Raw genomic sequence first — 23496 nt, forward strand, 5'->3', positions numbered from 1 at the left:
TGTGTGTGTGTGTGTGTGTGGGATCGTTGCTCACCCAGCCTGGTGGATGTGCGTTCCCTTGCTGGTGGGGCTGGCTGGCGCCGACTGGGTGAGCGACCCGGAGTCCAGGATCCTCTGAGGTCTGGCGTTCATCGTCGCCTGAGGAAGAAATAAGTCACGTTATTACTGTTTTGTTAATGATCATGCTTAATATATTTCGGAGACGGGATATAACGACGTATCAGGAGCGGAAGCAAAACCCTGGAAAAAAAATAAAAATAAATAAAAGTGCAGCACTTCACAAAAGTTTCGCCAAAATTTCCAGAACTTTATCCCATTAAACGGAGCAGGTAATATAACCGCTTCATTGCGAGTTGTCTAAAGGCTGCACACAGGGGAGGGGTAAACTTAATAAAGACAATAGAGGCAAAGCATCACTGATGAATAGCAGAGATGTTGTTTACTGGAGCCAGGTGCCGAGAAAATGATGCGCGGCGTAAATCTAGTTAACAAAAGCAAACACATTTTTACTACCTGGGATTGCCTTTGATTTGATTTCTATGCTAATTACCAAAAACGCGACAGTTTTTGTATCTTCTGTTTGTGCGTATGTTTTTATTGCAAAGCCTTACACACATATCTAGCGCGCCTGCGACGGGGAAGAGACATCAGTAACGAGGGTCAGCTGGTGGCGCTTTGTTAAGAGGCCGTTAGAAATGAAAGAAAACGGCAATAAAAGCAGCCGAAACAGTTATTATGGGAACATCTCTGCCAATAATCTGAGAAGCTTTTCTACTCATGCACAACAGGATCAATATGATGAGAGGGACAATAAAATAAAAGCAGCAGAACGATTGTGGTTAATTCTGACAAATTGAGCTGAGTGATGCGAGTGTGTGTGTGTGTGTGTGTGTGTGTGTGTGTGCTGCAGCCTTCACACACACACACACACACACACACACACACACACACACACACAGTCTGCAGACATTTCTAACGGCAGCAACAGAGGACACGCTAAACACCTTTCACCAAACGCTGGTGTGAATGTTAAGTTGCAAGCTCGTCAGTTGAAACGACTTCGGTTGCGCAACGTGTTCATGGATTATTCATCGGCGTTCGTTTATCGTCAACATGCGGTAAACAAACATCGCGCTCACGCGGGAGGACGCGCGCCGGATCTGCTGACAAGCGTTCCAGATAAGACGATATGGGAGGGGGGGGGGGGAAGAAAAGGCAAAATAAATAAAACTCAGGCGTGAAGCAGGAAACGGGGGTATTAGGATCTACCAGCTGCTCCACTCCACGCTGGGAAACAGCTTGTTCTCCCATCTCAGCCCCTCCCACCCCCCACCTTCCACCCACAAACTTCCTCCACATTAATTCTCTGGAAAACGAGTCAACAAATTAGTGCGTTCACACGGGTCGCTGTGGTGGGATGATAGCTCAGGAACAAAAAGGCTTCTAAAACGTCAAGGCTGGTGGAGGAAGCGTCCAAGGTGCGTCCGAGATGAAGGTGAGAGGTGATTGGTCGAGGCAGATATAATTGACTGACTGTGTCAGGTGGAGGAAACCTCTCATGACTTATTTACCTCGCAAAGGAAACGAACAGCAAAAATAAGCGAAACGCAGAGATCAGAGGACATAAACACAGCAGAGACTGTCACACTGAACTGGAAACAAACAGGGGGCCCTCGATCGAAGGAAAATACTGGATTTTATATTAGGTGGATGTATTTGAAACTTTTCACACCTGTTTGGCCGCACGAGTTTCGTTTAAAGAAATGTAAAAAAAAAAAAACACATACAGAAAGAAATCATGCACATGCTGTTAAATTTGAGCTGTTGTGAAACAAAATGCGAGTGCTGAGTACAAGCGTCAACCAGCGGTGACGTCACCCGTTGGGTTTGTTAACGGCCGTTACGAAGTCTCCAGTTCAGATTTTGTCCGTCGCCATCTTTGCTAGTTCGGAGCGGTTTGGAGCAGGAAGTGACCATATTTGGGCTAGCTGGGGGGAGGAGCCAGCGGTGGATCTGACCGATTTGATTGGAAACCCGACAATACCACGTTCATCTAGTTTGGGTGGACCTCAGCTATGTGAATAAACGTTACTAAACATGAGTGGCTCACAGGTAAAAAAAAAAAAGGTTGGCGACCCCCGCTGTATGCTCATGTTCTGGTTGATTGCAGGTCTTTGTGAAGTGAAAACCTTCTTTTCGGACATCTGTGTGCAGTCAAAAACCCGGAAAACACCAGAATAATAGGCTTTAAAATTTTTTTTTTTTTTAAATAACACACCATGACTTTCACCCCAGCATCATGCAGCGAGAGGAGGAGGGGGGTGGGGGGGGCTATTAAAAAAGCATTTAATGCCGTCATCATCTGAGAAGCAAGTAAAAATAAATTAGCTGCCGACCTTGTTCACTTTGTTACAAATCAATAACATCTGACATTTAGAATCCCAATTAAAAGCGCTGGCTTCCCTGTTAGGCTAATGTTAACACTTGTGAACTTGATGAATGTCCTTTGATTAAGTCGTCTCTGCTGAGCTCTTCGCGATGGTAAAAATGAATGTGGGCTCCGTCCACGGGAACTCATTAACTGTAGAAAAGAAGAAATTTGAAGGTGTTTGGATCGTCGTGACTTTCTAAATGTTCCGCAGGTGAACAGACGGAGAGGAGCTTAATCAGCTGCCCCTGTTTTCATGAGAGCGTAATACTGCACGCGTGACACCTGCACAACATAGTCGACAAATACGCGGCACTGAATACAAGCTGAATACGAGGTAGGCGTGTAGCCACGGCCAAAGGGGAGTGTGTGACGTCAGCTGTTTTTTTTTTTTTTTAAAGGCGGTCAAGACTAGTCTGAGTCGAATTTGATCTCGACCTCGAGTCATGTTCAAGTCAAACTTTAAGACAGTCGAGATGATTTCAGGTCAAGTCTCGGGTTTGTGGACGTGAATAAAAGTCGAGTCTCGAGTCAAAATCAGTACAACTCGAGTTGGAATTCTCAAGACAGCAGAGACGAGTCAAAGTCAAGTCGCAAGTCAAGTTAGTCAAGTCTAAAGTCAGCGGAGTCAAGTCAGAGTTGAGTCTCCGGAAAACCAGGACAAGTCAGAGGCAAATTACAAGCCAAAGTTAGAGTTGAGGCTCAATTCAACCGAAACGAGGCAGAATGTGGTCTGAAGACGACCGAGACGAACCGGGCTCAAATCTAAGGTCCAACGAGACAACCGAGAGTTGAACTGCAACAAGTTTTAGTTAAAGTATTAAAACCTGTGCAAGTTTCAACGAGTCAGAATCTGGTCTCAAGTCAACCAAGTCAAATCAGTTGAGTCTCAAGACAACTGAACCAAGTCAGGGACAAGTTGAGTCTCCAGAAAACCAAGTCATATCAAGGGTCTCAATTCAAATGAAAAAAAGTCAGAGTATAAATATCTTTGTTAAAAATTGTCTTTAAGTAGCTGAGGCCTGGCTTCTCAATAGACAGGCCTACTTACTACATACATCTTATCTTGTGTTGTGTCTTTACCGTTAATGAATTTTAAACTTAGCTGACTTCTGATGGTGCAGGTCCACGGAAACATTTACTACAAAGGAGTGCTGGCAGAGAAAAAAAAAACCCTGTAAATCACGTCCCGCTGTTGTTGGTTTTCGTTTCAATGGCAGTCCAGTAGGAAGCCTGAAGTCCGAGATGCTGCCTGGTTGTGAAGGTAACGGAGGGGGTAATTGGTGTTGGCGGTAGAGAACAGAGCCGATTCTGCCTCGGGGGTTCGGATGGGTGGTGGACTACAGTGGTTATTACGGCTCCTTAACTTACAGCAGCCTCTCTGCTCCGCTCTGCCGAGCCTGGGGGGAGTCATTGGGCCTTAATTGCATTTGCACAAAAGTAATGGCCTTTTGGATGAAGCAAATGCCAGTGGGAGGGGGGGAGGGTGAGGGTGAGGGTGAGGGTGGGTGTGTGTGCTGGAAATGGATCTTTTTCACTGTATAACCAGGTGGTGGAAAAAGAACTGACTTACAGGAGTACAGAGCCACAAAGTCAATGATAATTCCACCGTTATAATGACCTTTCATTTATTTCTATTCCTCAGAATGACAATCCACTAACAAAGATCAAAAACAGCTAAGTGTTAACAAACAGCCAACAAAGAGCTCCCCCCCCCGCTAAACAACAGCAAACAACCCTCAGACGACTCAGAACGTCACATTAAAACATTTCTTATTCTTTAAAATGAAAGAAAACTATTATTTCATCTTTATGCTACGTCACATAATATTTATTTTTTTATTTTTTTGACAACTGCAGCAGTTTTTTTCGAGTTTGTCTCCGAGATTCAAAGCGTTGAGCAGTTGTTGTTTTTTTTTCCCGCAACGAGACTCGAACACAACGCACCTTGTACGCGATGCTGTTGAGGACCTTCATGGCCAGATCGGACACTTCAGGAAAAGGGTCGGCGGCCAGATGTAGCAGCACTCTCCAGATCTGAGTGTAAACACTGTTGAAGGACACACCTTAAAAAAACAACAACAACAACAAAAAAAACATTCAGATTTTTATGATAATAAACGCAAATCGCACACATACACAGGGGACGAATACACAACACACTCATGGACACACAATGTACACGGCACTCTGGGTTTATCGCTCCTATCTGTGTTCATTAGCACTGCCCAGCTCACAGCTAAAGTGCTCATCTCATTAGCTTCCACACACACACACACACACACACACACACACACACACACACACACACAGTGCAAACAGCTGGCTCTCTCTCCACTTCCACGGGGGCTCCGCCGCTGTCAACTGTCGCCGTTACCGTGAACACAAATGAACAAAGTGTCTCCTATTGTCAGGTGGTTTAGTTCGTCTGTCGCTCTTCTCGTCTCCCGGGCTGACATTTCTCGTTTCCTCTCAAGTTTGTTTACCCGCCTTTGAACGTGTGATTTCCAACTCTCATCTGACTTCCCGCTTGTTTGCTCATTTACCGTCTCCTGACATTTTTCTGGAGGGCTTCTTCCCGACACCACTTTGTTTGTGGGCCTCTGCCTGCTGGGTGGGGGTGGGGGTGGGGGTGGGGGGGTGTCTGTTAAAAAACAAGCACGAACCCTCCTTGACTTTGGGCTTTTACTTCCTTTTCCCACTTTTGTCCTTTTTGAAGGTCGCTTTTCGCGCAGCTGCACTTTCCAACGCTATCACGGCGACCCACGCAGTTAGGTTGGTGATGTTTGGAAACACCAAATCCGATCTGTTAACTTAACACTTAGCTGAATAAGAGTGCAGACAGTCGGGCTTGAGAATTTTTTTTTTTTAAATATTTGCCTGCCGTCTGAACAAAACCTAAACGTCCTTTTGTTCACCGGCTTCTACCCTTCGTCTTTCTCGTCTCCCTCCGCCATGGGGACGTTTGACCCGTCTGTCATTTTGCCCCCACGTCCCTCCAACCACGCCGGCGGTAAACTTGACCTCTCAGAACGACCGCTCTCTCCCTTTCCTCGCATCTTCCCTCTGTCCACCATTTCTCCGAGAGCTCAGGAGGTGAAAAAAAAACCCCCCGCAAGGAAGATTACTTATGACCCGAGACTCCTCTCCAGAGAGAGCCGGAGGGGTTCAACGGCCACGTGCTTCAAAAGAGAGGGCGACCGGCGAGGGCCGATCCCCACAATAGAGGAGGGAGATGGAGGGATAGAGCTCGGGGGGGGGGGGGGGGGGGGGGGAATAAGGAAGGATCGGCAGGGAGGCCAGAAAGAGTGAAGATGGGACGTATTCCAGAGGCCCGTTTCCTCCGAGATGCGAGAGGGAAATTGGTAAGCGGTGGAGACTGAACACAGAAAGGTAAGAAAAAGAGATGTAAGGAGAAGCAGCGAGTTGAAGAGGTGATCGGGGGGGGGGAGGGGGGGGGGGGGGCCGCAGCCTGAGGGGCAGGATGTGATTAGCTCCAGCTAGCCGGCGCGCTAGGTGCCGCAGTAAACAGCCAGTTGATAAATGTGAAATACGGTTCCTCTCCCATTTAACCGCCCGCTGCACACAAATTACCGCCGCACCGCCTCGACACAGTCCACACGACAGGACATGACGGCGAGTATTACTCACCGCGGCGGCGGCGGCGGCGCCTCGTCCCGAACCCCCGACACTCAAGTGTCTTTTTTTGAAGACTCGCGCAGAGTTAAAATGGATGTACAGTTGTAAAGATGTTAACCACTGGCTAAATGAACCTCTGCATCACTTTTTTATGGCTTTCTCAGCTCTGGCAGATGACATAAAACACCTTTAACACTGCACGGTGTTTTTTTTTTTTTTTTGAGCTTTGACTGGCTGAAGCATTAAAAAAAAAGAAAAAAAAAAGAAGGTATTAGAGTGTCTGAAAAGCAGAGAAGCATATTTTTTAAGTATATTTCACTGGGAGATGAAAGCGCTGTAAGCAGCACCAAATCATACCTGTGATGCTCTCTAAGTGGGAGAGCAGCTCATATATACTGACACGGGAGGAAGTGGATTTAAAGTCCTCGATGTGACAAAATATAAATGTCAGCGCAGATAGAGGAAACGTCTGAGGGGGTAATGGTGCTGCGTACATGCAGATGCATTCATATTAAGATTCTGCCGGTCGACGGCTTTGCCGGTGAAATATCTCAAGAAGTTTTTTTTTGACGGACTGCCGTGAAAGTTAGTTCACAGTTGAGTTTGGTAGCCCCAGATTTTGAGAGAGAGAAACCGAGTTACGCGCGGTTTTGCGAGCGGAGAGCGCACACGTCAATCGTGTCGAATTACTGGGGAGGACAAAGAAGTCGTAGGGAGGGTGAGGAGCTACGATCGTGTTGTTGAGGGTGAGAAACTCTCCTGTTTTTAACGTGCTGAGCGGGCGTTTTGTCATGTTGGAGAACCTCGTTGCCATGGCGCCACAATTCAGGTGGTTAGCAGTGAACGTTTTCCCTCAGACGCCTCAGAAAGTCCCGGATTCACGGTGAAGAAAACCCACCTGGTTGGGGTATCTAAATCTCTAAATTTGACGTTTCTTTGCTCAGGTTTCAGGAGCCGAAAGAATCGCTGACTCGCAAAAATTTGCGTAACCCAGGCGCCAATGTCGATCGAACGATAAAACTTGCGAGTACTTTCTTGTGAAAGTTATTGCTTCTCTGTGCACATTAGGAGCAGTCTCAGAATCTTTCTGATCCACCCTCGTATGTATCCCACCATCAAGTTGGACTCCAAGCTTCAGGCAAACGGATGAACAATGAGGTCGTACAACTTTTCGAGAGAAAGTTTAGTTTTCAGCACGACTACTTCCGTTTTACATTTACGATGTCTCGGCCTCGACTCACGCCGTCTTTACTTTTTATCCGTTACAATAACGGGTGCGGCCTCGCAGAGACGATGCTGTGGCTGCTCCGGTGTGGTAGGATTTGTACAAATGATAGTACTAGTAAGTCTATAAATCACTTTCCCACCTTGCCCTCCCACACGGCTGGTTTCCTGCAGGCCAGCGTCCTGCAGCTGCTTTTATTCTCTCAATTTGTTCCAAACTGCTTCAGCAGAGTAAGCGGGCCCTCTCCATGTTTATCTTCTTGTTTGCAAACAGAGAATGTATTCTGCTGCAGACCCAAAACGGAGACACACGTTAATGCATTTTCTTTTTAGGCCCCGGGGGTCTCGTGAAAACAACTTCAAACCAAACAGAAGACGGAAGCAAGAACAAATATGTCAGGACATCAAGTGAACGACTGAAGTGACAAACAGCAAAAACAAAACAAAAAAACACAAATTCTACATGAATCTGCACTCAACTATTCATGTTAACCTGCTCTGCCCTGTCTGGACATTTGTTACAGTGCATGCTGGGAGTTTTTAAACAGGCTCACTGGGACTCTGCTGTTTGGTTCCATCGGGGTCACAGCCCAGCGGGTCTTTTCACGTGTTTACAGCATTAAAGAGGCTACAAGCAGCTTGAAAGAGCTCGAAGCGAGTATCGACTTAAGATTTGTCAGATGAAAGTGGAACACACTCTGGAAACTGTCAACAGAGACCCTCGAAATACTTCAGAAAGCCTACGGCGATGAAACGAAGGGCCGGGCGAGGTTGTTCTGAGTGACGTTCAGCGTTTCGAGAGGGGGCGGAGCTTCACTGTCCGAGACCGAAGAAGGAGCTTCAGGTTCAGGAGACGCCAGGTGGGTTTTTCTTTGACGTTGGCGGTGGTTGTGTCACCGTGAATTCGTCCCCCAGGGTCAGACCGTCGACACCGAGTTCTACTGGGACCTTCTGAGGCGTCTGACGGAGAACGTTCACTGCAAACCACCTGAGCTGTGGCGCCGTGGGAACAGCGTGTTGAAAACGTAGCTGCTTCTTTTTGTTCCCCGATAAATTGTCACAAACTTTGATGTGCGGTCTCGGCTTAAGTTTCGGCTGCGTAAAGAATCGCAGACGCACCCGGACCACCGCTCACCACAACACGTGGAGATGAAACTTGGCGTACTGACTAACAAAGGTTAAAACTTCTCAGCGCTGCGCTCTGTTGGCGCGCAACAGAAGCAGTCCCTAAACCTTGTGATTCGTATGAAGCTAAACTAAGAAAAAAGTTGCACTCATTCAAGTAATAAACCAAAGAAAATATCATTACCGTGCCTGAACCTGCTTTTAGGGAAAGTGAAATTCACTGTTCTTTGGAACTCGATTCACTTTTTCCACATAGTTTACGTTTTGCTGTGAAAAAAGTAGAAACTGGGACGTGACGGGGCAGCTGGGAGATTACAAGAGGTTTGTGACTTAAAATGCAACAAAAAAAACACAACAAAAAAAAACAAACACAAAGTGAGTAACAAGAGAAGGAGAATCCCACGCTCCTCACTGCTTCCTTCGTGTGAGGGGTTGGGAGTGAGTTAATAGTGTCTCTGCTCGCACAAACTGGCTGTCAGGGCGCATGGAGGAGCCCGCCAATCACCTGAGAGCAGCAGAAAGTGAGCAGGTTGGACTTCAGTGTGTATCAGGAAAAGCACTTTAATGCCCCCCCCCCCCCTCTACCGTCCTTTACCTATCTGCAAACCTTCTTTACACCTCTATTATTAGAACGGGAGCTCTTCTTCCTTCTGCTGGTTTAAAAAGGTTTCACCCTCTAACAGTGTTTTTATTTCCTCCTGTTTTTTGTTTTTTTCTCTCTTCCTCTAGTTTTTACTTATCACATCGCTGATGCCGATGACAGTCTCTAAACGCAGCTGTTTACAGAGGAGAGGCGAGATGTAAAACTGAAGTCATGATGAAATGATAACTTAGAAAATATCCTGATTTTCCAAAGCAACCTACTGTCTAAAAAAACAGCCGGTGGTTTAATGGTATTATTGATTGAGGTTGCCGTCTCATTTAATGCTGCATCGATCTGTTTTTTGGCCTTTTGGAGGCACAACTCGACAACAAAACTATAAAAACACACATTTGACATGTAAGGAATATAACTAAGCAGGTGTTTACTGTTGCATGTTGTTACATTAGTATTACTTTGACCTATATAAGTCCAATATTCACCTTTGCTCTGTTTTGATCTTTACACACTCCTGTGTAAAATAACTACTGAAGGTCTTTAGCTTCCCAGATGATTCCCGATGTTTGAGCTCGCTGCTAACTGTCATCGATTGTTTGCCGAGTTGTGTGCAGTGAATTATAAGAGATTTTTACCTAAAACCAGCTGCTGCCTGTTTCTGGAAACTAGTATGAGTGGAAACACTGAAGAGAATTAGTGAAAATAACAACTAAAAACTGTGAACGGCTTTTATCCGTTACTATCTTGCTAGTTCGGAGCGATTTAGAGCAGGAAGTGACCATATTTGGACGAGCTGGGGGAGGAGCGAGCGGTGGATCTGACTGATCTGATTGGAAACCCGACGATACTACGTCCCGCCCACCGATAGCTGTAACCTGACTGCACCACAAGCCTGTCAATCAAGCAGACACGCCCCCCCCAAAACTCGTCCTTTTGAAACTTATTTTCTAAATAATGACAAGATTATTTTCAGATGGACCGCCAGAAAACTAATAACAAGGAGCGACTTTAGCTAACAACACTGAGATAACTGGTGGAAAAATAGGTATCGACTTTGAATTTCATGAAAGAAGTTAAATGGGAGTCTATGGATCTGGAGGCTTTTTGGAGCCGACCTCTAGTGGCAGCTGAAGGCACTTCTGCATCGGCCTCATTTTTCAGACCACTTTTATATAGAATCAATGGTTTACACCTGTTCTTTTAGCTGACCACTTGGGATCGGACCGCCCAGTGTGCACGTCAATGCCAGGAGTGAACAGCTGCCTGATAAATGCCCCTCTTTTCCGGTCTATGACGCAGCCTCCCTGTTAAAAGCCTCTCTGACTGAAGTAATCATGGTCTTGATAAAGCTCCTCCAGAGCCACATTATACAACACATTATGCAACTGTATTCACTGGCCGACTCGTACTCGACATGAATACTAACGATGTGTACCGAGTTCCCCTTTTAATTAAAAAAAAAAACACCGAGATCAACGAGGACGCCACAGGTAGTGCTCGAGCGCTGCCGGCTGCTTGTTACCTATGAGGGAGTTGAGGGAGGAATACGAGGACACCCGCCGCATTTTGTCGATGGTTTCAAAGGAGAGGATGTACTCGTCGTTGTCGGGGCTTCCCAGGGTGCTGCTGGCGCTGCTGCTGGTGCTCAGGTTACCCGGAGAGAAGGCTGCTGGTCCACCTGGGCGAAGGAAAGCAACGACATCGTGAGCAAAGTAAAATCGGTTTCTTTATTTCACACTTCAAACTGCTGCAAATCGTCCTGCTATCGGTTAGAAAGAGAAAAATAAAGCCGACTTGAACGTCCAATCCGGTGCGAGGCGCGTAATTGGTGTGAGCAGTGCTCGTACTCGGTGGCTTCGTGCCAACACAATAACGGGCTCGTATCTTAATTTCAGCCGTCAGGCCCAGTAACCTCCTGCTGTTACTCTCGTCATCGCCGGGTATTACTCACACGACCAAATGCCATGAATCCTGCGAACAAACCTGCACACTGAAATGTGGAAATGGAGATCGGTGGAGAAACGGAAACTCGCTCGGCTCTCTGCTTAGTGATGATGAACACGCCTGGGATATTGAAATAAGCACTGTGAATGAGACCCGATGTCGGCAGCAGGTTATGGAGCTTCACCGAGTGCCGGTGATTTAGCGCCACTCAGGTCTTCTGCATCACTCAGTCTGGCGGCAGCTGAGAGGAGGCAGCGCGGTCAGCTTTGGCTGTCTGAGTCACCGAGCAGTGACACAAACGAGAGGTCTGGAGCTCTGCGGTGACAGCCGGTCACGTAGACGTTCGAGTTAGATGACGACGGCTAACATTAACAGATTTAAGATTACTTATTATAATTATCATGCATCTTTTAAAAGGAACAAAAATGGTTTCTCTGCTACAAACTGCTATTTGAACTTTTCTTGTTTCCTCATTTGACGAAATAAACGTAAACAAAACTTTCAAATGTCGATTAAAGCATTCTGGATTAGAGCATTTTAACGCAAATCATTCTGTTCTATGGAAAACAACATAATAAATTATAAAAGCTCAGCAAGCGGGGAATGTATCTCCATCCATAGTCAGATTTAAACTGTACAGCTGTTTGAGGAGCAGGACTACGATTAAGCACCACGGACAGCTCCCAGTTTCCACTGCTCATCGTGATCAAGTTTGTTGCTGCTTTTTTCCTCTATAACTTAAATAACTATAAAGTTTTCTTTTTTACAGTTTATCTCCTTTTATGAATTTTTTGGTAACTTTCAAAACAACTACAGCTAATAAGTGGCAGCATGCCAATTATCAAAGGAAGTGATTACATATAACTCTTTAGCTGCCTGTGAAAAACAAATCTTTCAATGTTTTTCTAATGCCTGTATTTTTTTACAAAAAAAAAAATTACATTCCAATATTTGAGAAAATCTGCCGCAAAATCAAACATAGAAAATATGTAATCAGAACAATCACAAAACAACTCTTCGAATTCCTGGAGGGACTCATTAGTAACTGAAAAAGTCAAAGTCCCAAAAGTCAATCAATACAATTTTATTCGAATAGATCTGTTTAGTTTAACTGCTTTAAATCCCTTTTGATGGGTGCTGCTGCTCGACCCGCTGGTGTGAAGCGCTCTCCACAGCTGAGAGTGATACTTTACAAAAAGTGGTGGGTGTGGAGAGCGATTACTTTGGGAACGGGCCAAAGTCCACCACTGAATAGACAACATACTTTTAGAAGCTGTAGTTACATGAATTCAGCAGTTGTGATAAATGTTCTTTGTGTTTATCCGTATTTTTAAGACACAGGTGGAGCATCGAAAAATGATGGGAATATCTGGATTGGAATGACTCGTCTCGGAAAACTGGTGAAGACCTCTCTAATGGTCGTAAAGCAGCGTATTAATGCTCATCTATGAGCCATTCTCAGGATGACAGAATGAAAATGTTCCATCCACAGTCCATGAGGCTGATGTGGAGGAAGAAAACCTAATGAAACACATTTGGAATAACTTCTTTAATTCAGCTGACTAAATCTTCTTTCTTTCACTCCAACCTGCAACAAAAACTCATCTTTACTTGTACTTCGTACCCTCTTCGTTGAGGTTGAGGTTCTGCAGGCTTTTGTTCAGGTTGCGGGCAGTGGTAGCAGCTCGGATATTTGTGTAGGAGTTGACGGACCGAAGGCGAGGGATGGCCGGGCTGTCCCTCACCGGAGTCAGGTTACCAGACTCTGGATGTGAGCAGAGAAGGACATACATCAGGTCAGAGCCTTAGAAATGAGTCCCAATCAGACTGCACTCATTTCTCTACACCGCGAAACTTTTTAACATCATTGACACTTCCCTTCAACACAACGTATAAATCTGAGCCATTTACTGTTTCAATGTGACAAAGGCATGCGTTTTAAAAAAGGGTAACTGAAGGGAATTTATTGTTGTTTCTATATGCTGATGATGTTCTGTTATTTGTTAGTGTCCAGGTATGTTTAATTCCTTCCACACTGGACAAACTGGATCAATTTAGGACATTTTCTTGACATAAACTCAATCTGGACAAAAAAAGACTTAACAACAGATTTGCATTTTGGGTTGCCCAAAAAGTTTCATATTTTTGCACGTCATTGGTGCAAGAATCAGGTTCAAAACAAAAAAGTAGAATTACTCGTTCCTTGCACCCCGGAGAAGTTTGATTCCAGTTTTATATCCACTGACATTCCTTCTTGAATCTACTCTAAAACCCTTCGATTAATAAATGTAGGACAGATTCGTAACAAAAGCTTACCCTCCCTATTTCTATCTTGGGCCACATTAACCTTATTAAAGTGACTGTGGCCCCAATAAAAAAGTATTTTTTCTTCTGTCAAGGGTCGTGATGATCCCAAAACGGGTTTACAAATCACATGTGCTTAAAATCTGGACACAACAGAGAAAACAAATCCCTTTGATGACGGCCCCCATACTGTTGGACACATACCTGCGGTGTTGGCTGGCGATGGCACCATGTAGTTCTTCTCCTCCTCTATAAACTGGAGGGCAACTGTGCAGAAGTTGCTTTCGTATTGGACCACCAGGTGACTCAGTGCTACCACCAGCTCCTGTCAAATGCATACGTAAAACAAAAGTGTTAAATTCAGTCACTGTGATTGATTAAAAAGTTTTTTTTTAGTGACAACTGTACCTCTAAAAAAAAATAGTTTTTTACTGTTTCTTTTGGGATCGTTGATCAGAGTGATTAAATTCAAGAACAAACATCAGGGAAGATTTTTACCACAATTCTTGCAATGATTTGTCCAAGAGAACTGCTCTCTAAGATCTTCCATTGGTGGTTTCATTGTCAGCTACTTTTCTGGATTTTGTTTTCCCACTGCAGATAGTTTTGTACCCCAGTCAGTATCTTTACAAGCAATTTGCATTCTCCTGACTGTGCCGCGAGTACGGAGCTGGAGTTTTGAGGCGATTAGCCTAGCTTAGCATATATATTTCCCCCCCCCAAAAAAGGCACCTGGCAACATTTCTAAAGCTGAGAGATGATGTGGTTATATCTTGTTTGATTGTTCCATACACATACAGAAGACTTAAAATGACAAGTCACAGTTTTACAGATGGTTATAACAAAGGCTGGGTGCATTGACTTCCTGCCTCTGGTTTTTGGGCTCGGGTAATTGCCTCGTGAGATGCACAAAATTGGAATAAAGACTTCTTTAAACTTGGACTTTACGGGCGGCAGTCCATGTGTTTGTTTATCTGGATAATAAACTTGTCATTACCCAATATAGAGCGAATAATCTCGATTGCGCGAACATACCAGCGGCCTTCCCAGATATGGAGGGTAGAAGTCCTTAAAGCTCTTCAAGGTAAGCTCCATCCTTTCCATTGTTTCTACTTGCCATTTATTTGTTAGTCTTAGAATCACGCACACGTAACAGTATGATAAAGTGTGTGCATTTTGGGCGTTGGTGTGTTGCAGTGACCTTGCGGACCACGGGGCTGCCGTCGTTGATGAGCTGGGCCAGCATCATGGCCACGTTGTGATCGATGGTGGTGGAGTGGTCCGTCCTCTCCGCAGAGTTCCCCACGAAGGTTCCCAGAGCGAAGACGGCCGCACACCTCACCTGCGGCAACACGAACACGACAGGAGTTTTAATAAAGCTGCTCAAACACGAGGTTAACAGCTTTCCGGTCACTGATGCACGACACCGACCGCACTTCTTTCTGGAAGTCAGGTCGGTGATTGGGCCCCTTCGCCCGGAAACCCAAATAGTCTCTCAGTACACTTGTACAAAGATGTTTGAATGAGTTGAGAGACCAAAGGATGAAAGTTTTCGGTAATTACGGTTCTGTTTCCTCTCCTCTGCATCAGTATGAGACGCAGAGATGATCAGTGCTGCACGCTTCGCCGAGCCGCTCTCTCACTACAACTCATTACTTCCAACACCTGCTTCATTGCCTGTTTAATCTAAAGCTGCCATCACCCAGAAGGGATCTTCCATCAGTGACTGGTTTCACAAACAGAACCAGATCTCAGCCCCAGAATGAATATTTGGTGGAACTGTTTGTTGTGGCAACAGAGAAGATTTGTTTTTCTTGTCGGGATTCAGGATGATTCATCACAGCAGCTTTTAGTAAAGCACACAGATGTTACTTTGATAAGAGTTTGATCAGCTCCGATTAAAATGTTCTACTGAAACATTTCAGATCAACACTTGCTGAAACCTGGAATTAAATAAGTCATGAAGGCAAATCAAAACACAAGAATTTCCCTTTATGAACTGGAATAAAACTCTGAATACCACCAACAATCAAATATAAACAATGTGCGTACTTTGTGTATCTGTTATACTTTGTTCTATCCTTTCACACTTTTGCTTAAACTCTAAACCAAACCTTCAAAACTACAATTACCGCCTAGCGGCTGTTTGCCTCTGTTAACCATTCAGGTTGTAGTTTACATGTATATCTGTCCAAACCAAACAAATATTAAACTTACAGTGACCTTGACCTTTTACGAAAATCGAAACAGTTCATTGCTGATCCAAAAGTGAACATTTGTGACAAATTTAAAGAAATTCCTTCAAGGCGTTTCTGAAAAATTGCGTTCACAGGCATGGGTTAATGTGAAGTGACGGTGACCTTTGACCTTTAAACACCAAAATCAGGTCATCGTTGGTACTAAGTGAATGGTTTTACCAAATTTGAACAAATTCCCGAAAAGGCGTTCTTGATATATGTTGCTCACAAGTACGGGACGGACAGATGAGGGGAAACGTGAGGTCACAGTGACTTTGACCTTTGACCACCAAACTCTAGTCAGTGCATTCACAAACTTTAAAATAAGGAATGGAAATTAAATGAACAACACACACACACACATAGATGCGTCTGCAGAACTCAGTTTCAACCCTGCAGTCGAAGCAGCTGCCTGTCCGAGACAAGGAGGAAGAAGGTCCTGCTGGAAACAGATGTTCCACGTGTGTGTGCATGTGTGTGTGAGTGGGGGGCATCGAGGTCCTGGGTGAACTGGAGGGAAACCTCTGCCTCGCCGTCCCTTCGGTGCACACACAACCCCATCAGCTGTCCTCTGTCCACATGGTGGGTCCACAGTGTTTAGAGCCTCTGTGTGTGTGTGTGTGCGTGTGTGTGTGTGTGTGTGTGTGTGTGTGTGTGTGTGTGTACACTATATAAACAGGTAGGCTGCAGAGGGCTGAAGATGGTGATTCGACTCTGACTGATCAGAAGTTAGTCCCGTGTTCTTAATGAAAGGATAAAACAGGACTGGAAAATATTTTTTTAAGTGGGACACGAGCACAGTAGCATTCACACTAATAGTCTAAAGAAAAACATTTTCTACAGAAATAAATTTGAAAAGCAGGATTTAATCATTCACAAAGGGAGATCAGAACTTCTTTAAGGTGTGCCGTTAACGCCTCACCTCGGGGATAGGGTCCGACAGCAGCGTGTACAACTTCTCGTGTGCGCTGTCTCGGACTCCGCACCAGCGCGCCGGGTCGAAGTTCTGCCAGATGCGACCCAGGCAGATGGCCACCCACTGGCGGAGCAGAGGGTGGGGGTCGGACAGCTGCTCCAGGCAGTTGGCGATCAGGTTGCCCTGCAGACAGGCCTCCTGGCGGGGAGAGGAGAGGGATGTTCAGTCGGTCCGGCGGCCGCATGGGAGAAATGAAATCGGCAAGAACTGCGCGCTACAAAGCGAATCTTCATTTTGTTTTAATCACGTGGACTCGAGGCCGCGGTCGTTAACTCTGACCTCGCAGTTTAACTCTAATAAGACGCGAGCGCGATCCTGCCGAGCGGCGGCAGCGGGCTCATTATCCTGGTAATCACCACTCACCTGTAACCTCGCGCTGCGATGGACAAAGAGATCGTCGAACTCGGCAGCAGCACGACTTGCTGCTTTCAACAGGCCTCACCTAATATTTCCTCTGAACAAAAAGCTAATTGGTCCATGAAGGTCGGAGGCAGTCTGAAGTACGACAAGAGGCTGGTGGTTTTATTGAAAATCCTTTTAAAATGTTCAATTAACTTGTTTCTTTTCTTCTTCTTTTTTAGCAGAGAAATAACAGGTGCCTGTCTTATTTCCTGTTTTTGGCTGCATTTGTGTTTCTTCTTTTCAGACTTTGAAGGATCTTCAGCTTCGTTAAGAGTGAGACAGAAAGTGTGTTGTTAAAAATTTTAAAAGTTGAATACAGTCTAATAAATGCCAGTGAGGATTACTTCTAAAATAATGTCTCACATGGCCAAGTCAACATAAAGAGGCTGATTTATTAAGTATATATGTATGCAATCTATCTTTTTATAAAGATTTGTGTCAGTTCGAAGGTACATTTTCCACCTTCGCACCGTTGAAAAGCAAATATAGTCTCCCAACCCTGCCAATACAATGGTAGGGGACACACTGCTTACTCATGAAGCCTCGAGTATGCCGGTGGTTTGGAGCAGGAAGTGACCATATTTGGACGAGCTGGGGGAGGAGCGAGCGGTGGATCTGACCAATCTGATTGGAAACCTGACGATACTACGTCCCGCCCACAGATAGCTGTAACCTGACCGCACCACAGGCCTGTCAATCAAACAGACACGCCCCCAAAAACAAGGCTTTTTGAAGCTTATTTTCTAATTAATGACGGGATTATTTTCAGATCAACCGCCAGAAAATGGACAGAAAGACAGACTTTAGCTGACAACACCGAGATAACTCGAGGAAAAAATGTATTGACTTTTATGAGAGAAGTTGAATGGGAGTCTATGGAGCCGACCTCTAGTGGCACCCGGTGGTATCGCAGTTTAAGGCACTTCCGTATCGGCCTAAATTTTCAGACCCGGAAGCTACGAACACTTTTATATACAGTCTGTGTTTCAGCATGATTCGTTGTATAGTGGATGTAAATTAGGACATTTACCTGTACGGGTTATTGAAAATATGAGTAAATGTGTTATTGACGGTCTGGTGTGTCACTGATCAGCCCCGGAAGTTCCTCGAAGAAAATAAAAGCTTTTACCACCACACGCCCACATGAACCACAGCTAATGCAGAGCTGACGTTCCTCCTTTTGTCGTCTACAAATTGAGGCGTCAGAAGAAGAAACCTTTTGTCAGCAGCGACAGTGAGCCCCCCCACCTCCTCCCCATTACCCCCCCCCCCCCCTACGTGTGTCACATCTCTCCTGAATCGTTCCCTCGGCTCCGATCGAAGCCTCAACCCGGAGAGCCGGAGCGTTCAGACGTCCGCGCTCTGCGACGCGTTTCGCGACGGCGATGCCGCGGTAATGAGCGCTGTTGTCGAAAGTAAGAGGGATGAATAATGGAGCCGTGCAGCAGGCAGAGAGTCTCTCGGTAATGCCGGAGCGTCATCTATTATTTACGCAGACCTGTGAGAGAGGTAGCAGCATTAAGTACACAGGGATACGGAAGAAGAATGGCTGCTTGTGAGCGCCACAGAACATATAGCTCCTCTGATTTGTCACATTTATATACTGTAATGTCGAGAGAGGGAGCGGTACTACCAGTGAAATTTTTTTTTTTAACAATATATATATATATATATGAAAAAAAAAAAAATCACAGGAGAAATGAACGAGACAAATAACAAGAGAGAAAAATAACCGCAGAGAAGGAGGAGAAGTGGAATATTTCTCCACGAAATGACGAGCTACATCATCGCGCCCTCCGAACGTTTGACGAGCGCCAGACACAAAGGGGCTTCGGGGATTTGGACACCGGAGGCCGGCGGCGGGCTGACGCGACACTTGCGGTGATGAAGTGTCACCGAGGAGGTGGCCCGGACGGAAACGGAGATTGCAGAGGTGACTGTCGGTGGCAAAACTGTCACAAAAAACAATATCTCCAGGAAATACACAAAGGGAGTGGGGAAGGAGGGATGTCGGAAAGTGACGGCCGAGTTCTGGCGAGGGAGGTACACGAATAATTTGGTACGTTCCCCACCCTGTTTGCGCTTCGACAAAGTAGCTGGACAGATGCGCGTAAATACTATATTGAAACATCCTCGTACCTGTCCTGTGTTGTAGCTGTTGACGATAACGGCCAAGATGAAGACGGCCATGGTCCGATGCTCGGCCTGAAACAGAGAGAGCAACTCTGGGATCTGACGTCGGGTCGATACGTCCACTCTAAAGCTGTTTTCTTCAACCCCTTTCAATTGAGGTATCATAACAGTAATAACAGGCACATTTAATCCTTTGAACCCCAGGCTTCACTTTTAAGCTCATATCTTGGTCATTGCTGGGGATAACTATTCACGTTATATCTTGGGTTTTTTTTCAGGACAGTGTAGGCTATCCATATCTTTCATCATTTAATTTGATAATGCTGTTTTTATAATAGCCTTCATATCAAGGACAAAAAAAAAAAAAGTGCCTTATGAAATTGTTATGTTTTTGCATATTCATATCCCGTATACGGTCTTTGCCATCAGCAACCAAATGCTGCCGTATATGATATTTCTGAAATATTCTAATTTAAAAAATATATTTGCATGGTCGAAGTTTAACCTTCATTTGATGAAGTGATAAACTGTGTTCCCACATAATGCTTTTCAGAAGTGTTCCTGAGCCCAAGCACTGACTTCCACTAGTCTGTTTTTAATGCAGTGTCGCCTGAGGGTCATCCAATATTGGTTTTCAAACTTGCCCCTTGAGTTTAGAGATTTCTCCAGATTCTCTGAAAGCTCAAGTCACGCAGGATATGTGTTACATCTCTCTTACATACATACTTGCTGTATAATTCAACCAAGAAGAAGGGGTGGCAAATCGGGTTCTCAGGGTTCAACAGACTCCTCTAGGTGATGATGGAGGACACTTACTGGCATGTAGTTGTCGGCCAACACAGACAGGAAGTATTTGTGCCCGTTGTCTTTCACCAGGTCGGCTTGACACGACTGCAGAGATAGAGAGGAGGAAGAGGAGCAGCACTCTTCAGTCATGTCATTTCTCTCACAGCGGACCTTTTAAAATATGAATGAGCACTGATACAAAGTGTTTATAATAAAAGAGTTATTTGACCAAATATAAACAGATATTTATGTGTTATTTTTCGTTCTCCTACGGGGGTTTTATTCATGTTTTAAAGTCTGTCATATGAAACAACTTCAACGGAGCGGTTCAGATCAAAGCCTGTGTGGGAGGATGCAACGATTCAGCAAAATGAGCTGATACAGGCTGTGAACTGTTGCACAGGTACAATTAAAACCAATTTGAGATTCAAACTCCAATCAAGCCCCGAGGTTCAGATCGGACCAAAGATTGACGACGAGGTGATTTCAAACTTGAGACTACTCTCAGCTGTCCGGTCGGCAGCATCCTGAGAGCTGCCAGTTTACTGCAAAGCAACCAGATGCGATGCTGCACCATCTCCACGGCAACGACTCTATTGCCGAGTTTTCAGGTTTGATCACAGCTGGATATAATTCGTAGCATCTTAAAACATGAACGATGACAGTAACGGTGAGTTACTGCAACAGTTGCATTGATGAAACTGCAGGGGAAAAAAATATGAAAGGGTAAAAAAGTTTTAGCCACAGATGGATGCTCTAATGGGATAACCAGGGGATTTATGCAAATTTATGCTGAGCCGAGCCTCAGGTGACACCATCCGCTGGAGACGGGTCGGTTCACACTGCCGCAACTATTCCTGCAGCATTCATAAACAGTTTTTTTTTTGGTCACCGTTAATCTTTGGTCTGAACTGGGCTTAAAGAATCAAAATGTGAAAATTAATTTATCAAAATTAAACTTCTTCAATGAAACCCTGCAGAGACGGACACACGCTGCTGTTTTAGACATTCAGAATTTTAAAAAGACAAAATTACTGTTTAAAACCTGACTCAGAAGCACGTTAGCTGGTAGTTAGATCAGCCATCAGAGGCAGCAGGCAACAATTCAAACACCAGATTTTGCGATAAGGGTGTAGAGAGGAGACCTCATGACTTACACTGTCCACGGCCAGGATTTTAGCCCAAATGAAAACCAGCAGCGGCCGAAGCTCTCGGGCCGAACTCTGGAGCAGCTTCAACACGTAGGGGAAGATCCCCACCGACAGGGCCTGGAAACACACACACACACACACACACACACACACACACACACACACACACACACACACACACACACACAAACACAAACACACTTGGTGTTTACAAAGCCGCGGTGAGATTACATTTATTTGCCGGGCTTTGCTGCTTGAACGTGACTGCGATCTGTGAAGAACGGGGACAAACCTGTGGTTCAAAATGTAAACGGGAACAACAGAATATGATTCGTTACTGAGGACACAACGTGACTCTGGACTTCATTTCAACGGTCCCCTTTTAGAGAATATAGTAATCCTACTTATTTAGACTCTCAGTGACAATGTAAGACTGTGATTATGTTAAAATGGATCAACGATACGACGTCATCAGAACAGAATTAACTTTTAAGAGCTGTTTTTAAGACAGTTTTGATGAAAGTGGAGAGCTGACGTTAACAACATCTAAACACAATCGGAATATTTTCACTTTATTGAAATAGTTTCAATAGTGACTCAAAAATGTTCCGGACTTTCGAGTCCTGGCTGCACACACGCCACAGCGTGCTGCTGCAACGAAGATATTCTATTCTAAAGTTGAAGATTCGTCTCTGTTTGAACGCACCAGACTGACGGCCCACGGTCCCAGATCCAGAAACCGTCCAAGCAGGTCCAGAGCACGCAGCCGGTGCACCTGACTCAGGAGGACCTGAAAGAGAGCAGAGGTCAAAGGTCAATTGTGCTGCCTCTGAACTGAGAGGAAGCCTGAGATTAAAGGAGGAGGAGGAGGAGGATGAAGAGGAGGAGGAGGAAGGACAGCGGGAGAAATGGCAGAGAGGTTGGGGAGGTGGAGTGAAACAGGTGGCTCTCCCACCACTACTGCTGTCTGTGTGTGTGTGGTTGTGTGTGGTTGTGTGTGTGTGTGTGTGTGTGTGTGTGTGTGTGTGTGTGTGTGTGGGCGGGCGGGTCCTCTTGGCTGCCATTTCACTTTGTATCGCACAGAGACGTCAGTGTAGGACAGCACCCGAGTGAGTGTGTGTGTGTGTGTGTGTGTGTGTGTGTGAGAGAGAGAGAGTGTGTGTGTGTTGGTTCTCTTGTATTTGTAGATGCAGCACTGAAGCCAAACACGATCACAATGTTGCAGTCTCAAAATATTTTAAGGACGTACACGTATGTGCTAAAAATGTATATGTGTGTGTGTGTGTGTGTGTGTGTGTGTGTGTGTGTGTGTTGCATTAAACACAGTGCAGCACGGAGCCTGTGTGACGGCCGGACACCAGACCACCTCCATGTGACTGTCCCACAGTGTGTGTGGGAGCGAGCATATGGAGGAACCCAGGTTCATACAAAAAACAAACACAAACACAAACACACACACACACACACACACACACACACACACACACACACACACACACACACACACACAAAGAAAGACATCTCCACCAACACATAATTTATTATTAGTGACAGGATGCTGGGGGAAGACCGGTCCAGGGCCGCCTGCAGCTCCGAGGAGAAGACGCTGTGTGTGTGTGTGTGTGTGTGTGTGTGTGTGTGTGTGTGTGTGTGTGTGTGTGTGTGTGTGTGTGTGTGTGTGTGTTTGTGTGCGTGCGATGTAGGTGTTTGCCTTGCAGAAATAAGAAAAGCCACAGGGGCAGGAAGACAATCTAAACTCCTCCTTTGCTCCCAGCTTCAAGAAATAAAACTTCACCATCAGCTCATGATGTTGTGCGAGTTTTTATTTTCTGGTTTATGTTGTTTAGTTATATTGTTTTTATTTTCTGAAAATTATTGTGTATTTATTTTGTTTGGGAATTTTTTTTTTCCCTTGAATAGATTATGCTTTTTTTTTTTTTATTTTGCCTTCATGTAAATAGTTTCCTGTCTATGTTTGCACATTTTTGGATAATGTTGCCTATTTTTGATAATTAATCATCACCAGCTGATGACACAGATGTCGGTGAATATTTTCCACACAGTCACACGTTTTACGCACCTGACTAATATAACACATTAACACACATTGTGTCATCACAGAGATAAAAAAACAAAAAACAAATGTGTGTTTCACCTCGACTCGAGGGCGCTGAGTCAGCACTTCCCATCACCCCTCTGTGTGCACGGGCCTCGATCACTTCGGTGACGTCTCAATAAATATGCGATATGATATGTAATCCCTTTACAGAATCTGTTAATCCTTCCTGGATGAGACGGCTGTTGTCAAGACAACGCAGCACCGTGTCTCTGTTTAGCATTTAGCATTATTGATGGATTACTGTGTGTTGCCCGTCTCCTGTAGCTCTTTGTCAAAACGCAGCCAGATTATATTTTTCTCCAAGAATCCGCCAGACCTTTTAAATCGTGTGCTTAAAAAGGGAATGAAACCCGTTTATGTGGCCGTCCGCTACATCAGAGAGCATCGCAGAGGTAGCCGTGAGATTACTTTGGCCTCGTGTTGGAGAGCT

General features: G+C 45.1%; 1 protein-coding gene across 2 annotated transcripts in view; it reads right to left on the reverse strand.

Annotated features, from left to right (window-relative positions):
* rptor (regulatory associated protein of MTOR, complex 1) overlaps positions 1 to 23496 on the reverse strand; it is a 165989-nt gene that overhangs the window by 29411 nt on the left and 113082 nt on the right. For both annotated transcript variants that reach the window (XM_069168105.1, XM_069168104.1), the window contains exons 13-23: positions 21654 to 21737; positions 20954 to 21064; positions 19827 to 19901; positions 19017 to 19082; positions 16422 to 16613; positions 14464 to 14604; positions 13467 to 13587; positions 12583 to 12723; positions 10537 to 10692; positions 4376 to 4494; positions 35 to 138 (exon numbers count right to left, since the gene is read on the reverse strand). In XM_069168105.1, the coding sequence (XP_069024206.1) occupies positions 35 to 138; positions 4376 to 4494; positions 10537 to 10692; positions 12583 to 12723; positions 13467 to 13587; positions 14464 to 14604; positions 16422 to 16613; positions 19017 to 19082; positions 19827 to 19901; positions 20954 to 21064; positions 21654 to 21737 (1310 nt within the window). The remainder of the gene's footprint in view (positions 1 to 34; positions 139 to 4375; positions 4495 to 10536; positions 10693 to 12582; positions 12724 to 13466; positions 13588 to 14463; positions 14605 to 16421; positions 16614 to 19016; positions 19083 to 19826; positions 19902 to 20953; positions 21065 to 21653; positions 21738 to 23496) is intronic.

Source organism: Embiotoca jacksoni, unplaced genomic scaffold (assembly GCF_022577435.1).
Source record: "Embiotoca jacksoni isolate LCO1_2020_lvr unplaced genomic scaffold, fEmbJac1.0.p SCAF_4, whole genome shotgun sequence".
NCBI classification, from domain to species: domain Eukaryota; kingdom Metazoa; phylum Chordata; class Actinopteri; family Embiotocidae; genus Embiotoca; species Embiotoca jacksoni.